The sequence below is a fragment of the Pinus tabuliformis genome, chromosome 2_1 (assembly GCF_031772625.1).
Source record: "Pinus tabuliformis cultivar Carrire ecotype Pingquan chromosome 2_1, CPIR1, whole genome shotgun sequence".
NCBI lineage: Eukaryota > Viridiplantae > Streptophyta > Pinopsida > Pinales > Pinaceae > Pinus > Pinus tabuliformis.
This window is the reverse complement of record NC_142299.1, coordinates 780,940,661-780,945,388: the sequence shown is the minus strand read 5'-3', so window position 1 is coordinate 780,945,388 and position 4,728 is coordinate 780,940,661. Positions and strand designations below refer to the sequence as shown.

The 4,728-nt window shown below is 31.6% G+C and overlaps 1 protein-coding gene across 1 annotated transcript; it reads left to right on the top strand.

Moving 5' to 3' along the window:
* Positions 1–1,742: 1,742 nt before the first annotated feature.
* LOC149202895 (CASP-like protein 1U1) lies at positions 1,743–3,899 on the top strand. Its single transcript, XM_089400065.1, has 3 exons — positions 1,743–2,013; positions 3,287–3,407; positions 3,502–3,899. Exons 1-3 carry the CDS (start codon positions 1,787–1,789, stop codon positions 3,730–3,732), a joined length of 579 nt encoding a protein of 192 aa, XP_089256191.1. The 5' UTR covers positions 1,743–1,786; the 3' UTR covers positions 3,733–3,899.
* The last annotated feature ends 829 nt before the right edge of the window (positions 3,900–4,728 follow it).

The following is a 4,728-nucleotide window of genomic DNA, read 5'->3' as shown; positions in this document are numbered from 1 at the left end:
AAATTCTATTTATAGCAATATTGTTTTTATTATTTCTTGTTGCTATTTTCAACAATTTATTGTTTTCGTTATAGATGAGTTTTGGAAGATCAAATCCTAATAATGATGTTTTGGTTAATAATGATTTATTATGAAATATGGAACAAAATTTTAACCATGAAGATTTTTCCTCACTTTGTAGTAAATAGGATTTATTACAAATACCATGGAGCAATATCATATGTTATCAATACCACATACTAAAAAAACCAAAACTCATTTCATATGACACTTATTTACATCACATTTTTTAATTAACAAAAATAACATAATTATTTCAAGATAAATCTTAATCTTTAATTTATGCATATATAAAGATTAAATATCTACCATCTACATAATAATTATTGATAATTAAATTAAAAATTTGAAAACACTATTTCAAAATAAATAACTTATCTAATAACTATTATTAAAAAAAATAATATAAAATAATGCAAACTACAACCCTCACCATTTAATTCCACAATTAAGCCCATTTTCTAACAGCAAATACTACTAACAATTTGTGACATAAATAATGTCGAGCCAAGTAAATGGTACGAGGATATTTATTTGTTTTATTTTAATATATTATAAAATATTATTAATTTTAAAATTAATTAATTAATTTAAAAAATAACATTAGTATGTATGGTTAGATAGGATAATGCCCTAAAACTGCTTCTGCTTGGCTAAGAGCTCGTCTTCCTCGGACGTAAGGAAACAGGTTAACGGCCCAAGACCCAGAGGCATCTGGCAGGAGTGAAAGCCTGCTCCCTTACGGACCACCAGCGGGTTATTTCAGGTGGCGTGGCTTTCCTTGATAACAGTGATGTGTCAACTGACATTCGGGGATAGCAGCCAGAGATGGCTGTCCTCACTGTTGGTTTGACAAACTGAGTTTGATAGGTTTTTCCACCTTTTGAAAAAAAAAAAAAAAAAAGCAAAAAAAAGAAAAAAAAAAAGATAAAAACAAACAAAGATCGATCAAAATGAACCCCTCTCAATAACAGCCAAAGAGCCATTTATTTGTACAGTAAATTTCTTTCGAACTGTAGTGATTTAAAGGAGGTATCTTTGTTGGAAGAGCCGAATTGATTATCTTCTTTTTTTTTCTTTTGGGAAAGATGAGAATGGATTATGATATATAGGCAAAAAAATCATTGGACATCACTTCAAATCAGATCAAGCAGGGCCTTGTGTTTGTATATGAAACATGGGAGCAAAAAATCTTCGGACATTACTTCAAATCGGATCAGGCGGGGCCGTGCGTCTCTATATGGAGCTTCCTTCCAGCTATAATCGGATAATACAATATTTGGGTAGTAGGTGAAAAGAAATTATTCTATTTTAAGACAAGACTTTACCCATGTAGAAATGAGGTATAAGTCAGTTGGATGCAAAATGCCCACGTACATCAAATCGGAGTAGCTGTAACTGCACCATCCCAATAACGCTCTTCTCACAAATGATAAATAAATGCAACCGGTCCCTAGAGGTGGAATTAGTGATTGTACAGAGTCTTACTATTCAAATTGGTGGGCAATACACCCATCTGTACTTGAATAAACAATCTTAGCAGCCAGATTTTTATCCGAACAAACAATCTCACCACCAAGAATTTATGTTCTGTCGCTTTCACTAATAAAGAATAATGTGAGCTTATAAATCGTCCACGTACGCACCTGTGCTGTATATATCCATATCGGTGCTCAATTCTTGGTATGTAGAGGAACTCACATTTTGTGGTGGCAGGGAAGAAAAAATGGCATCTCAAGTGAAGGTGGGTTACTCAGAGACTGAGAATAAGTCCGGCGGGGATGATGCGCAGAGAGTTAATAGCAGTTTCTTTGTAGTGGATCTCATCTTCAGACTGCTGGCAATCGGCTGCACGTTTTCTGCTGCAATCGTTATGGGAACGAACAAGCAGATGGTGATGCTTCCCATCGTTGGGCCATGGCCTGCCAAATACCAATATTCGCCTGCCTTCGTGTATGTGGGTAGGAGTATCTTAGATCAGCTCAGTTATCTTCCCTGTGTTTTTTTTTGTCAATCTAGACGGGTTAAATAAGTAAATACAGGTTTAAAAATATTGTTTATATCATTTATTTTTTAAAATAGAGTAGACTTATTTTAATTTCATATTTATTAAAAATTTATCTTTTAAGTAATACTTAGAATTTAAATTTTGCAGTGTTCTTATTTTTATGACTAATTTTTCACGGTGAAAAGAATGCTGCGGGAATGATGTCTATGGATAATATGGCAATGCTGCGGGAATGATGCCTATGGATAATATAGCATTATTAGCTTTTTAATTTTTGAATATCCACTAATGCATAATATGAAAAGAAATCTTAAAAGAATTTGGTATATGTATTGTATAAATATGGGAGCATTTTTATGTATATATAAAGGCATATTTCATTCTTAATGGTCAACAACTTAATATTTTACAAGCTTATTTTAAGTTATTTCAAGCTCTTCATTATCACTAAATATGAAGAAAACTATTTCCCTACAAGATCAGGCTCTCCCAAATAAATCCAATTAATATATCTCTCCAAAATCAAGCTATATCAAAGAAATCTAATTAATAAATGTGATTATGAATTACTTTGTATTAACTACTACTTACTCTGCAAGATTAGGCTCTCTCAAATAAATTCGATTTATATATATATATATATATATTTTATAATTACATTAAACTAGACTAAATTAAACTAGACTGAACCCAAGGGAGCTAGTTAATTTCTAAAATAAAATTATTATTATTATTATTATTATATTTTTTTTTAATCAATTTTCGACACAAAATAAATATATTTAAAAAAATTATATTAATATATTGTAAATTTTTATAGATATATTATTTTTAATTTGTATTAATAATAAATTGTTTTTGATTATTTAATTATTTAAAACAGACATATTTATAATAATATATAGAAATTTTAATATGATATAAATAGACATTCCTGTATATGGATTTAATAATTTATTAAATAATTATTAAAGCTTAGTTTAATTAATATATAAGATGACTTAATTAATATATGAAATGAATTTTCTTTAGTGATATAATTTTAAATATTATAATTTTTTATTAATTGAAATGCGTTTTTTTAATGTATACAGAGATTTAATGTATAAAAAATTTAAAACACGTTCATTTCAACTACACTACACTTATTATTATTAAATATTGAAATTTCTAAGCTGTTACAAGTTGAGATCTTCCCTATGATATGTTGTTTTGCAGGTTCTTTGTAGTGGCGAATGCAGTTGCCTGTGGGTACACACTGCTTTCATTCATCTTCTCCGTAACCGGCAAATTTGCCTCCTCTACACTGTCAGCCTTTCTTCTCTCTGTCACCGATTTGGTAATGCATTTCTCCTTTTCTTTGCTATGAAGCTATGAAAGCTGCGTTATAAATGTTGTTCAAATCTCGAATTGAATTTCATAATTGTGTGCAGGTGATGGTGGCGCTGGTATCGGCGGGGGTCTCTGCAGCGGCCGCCATTGCTTACGTCGGGTACAAGGGAAATTCTCACACTCAGTGGGGAAAACTCTGCGGTATATATGATCGCTTCTGCCACCATGGAGTTGGTGCTCTGGCTGCTTCGTTTGCAAGTCTCATCATCTTTATGGCGCTCAGTGTCATGTCTATTTACAGTTTATACAGACGTACGAGCTCGGCTCGTTGACGGTATCAATGGAATGATAGGATTTGGTTTTGTAAATTGACGGCGACCCTGCTATGCTTTTAAGGGTGGGCTGTGCAGCGGATAATTGTTGCTGCCATGTAGTTAGACTTACTAATTACCTTGCATTGATAGAATATCTGCTCGGTTTCGGTTGGCCGTGTAGCTCAATTTCGAACCAACAGTATCACAATTTTTACTATGTTCAATAAATTTAATAATATTTTGGATTATGATGTTCGATCCTGAATTGACTGAAGAATCTTTGGTGGGATTCATGGTTGTGGTTCGATGTTTAAATTGAGAATATATATTATATTTTATACGCCAGTATTTTAACATTGGGAAAGTTACAAATATATATATTATATTTTATATGGCAGCATTTTTACGTTAGCGAAAGTTAGAAATAGAGATAAGGGTTGCTTGATGACGATGGTTTTTTCTTAGGATTAATAATCATAATGAAACAAATTTTTAATAAAAAATTAATAATTTTGAAAAAGAAATATATATATATATATAATATTTAATATATATAATTTAAAGTTTATATATTATGTATAATGTGTATTATAGGGCTTGACAATATTACAAATTAATAAAAAAATATAAGAAAAATAATAACTATTTTGAAAAATAAATATGTTATTAAAAGAAATTAATAAACATTTAATTGTACGTAACAATAGAAAGCCAAGGATGGTGATGGGAGGAAAATCTTTGCAGGTTAATGGCAGAAGTCAGGAGTACGTGCAATAGGGAGGACAACAAGCATGGCGCTAGGCGACAGAAAGTGACGAACAACTGGCCTGTACTTGGCACCAGAGTTGAGGGCATTGGGAATGAGGCCGGCGGTATATGGAGGTTTAGGGCAAAATCGAGTTGGGAAAGAGGGTTTACTGTTATTGTTATTGTGTTTTTCCTCTGCCCTCAGCTGCATGCGCCTCATGAAGGTGGTAACAACTATTGTAAACTGTGGAGGCTTCAACCAGAACA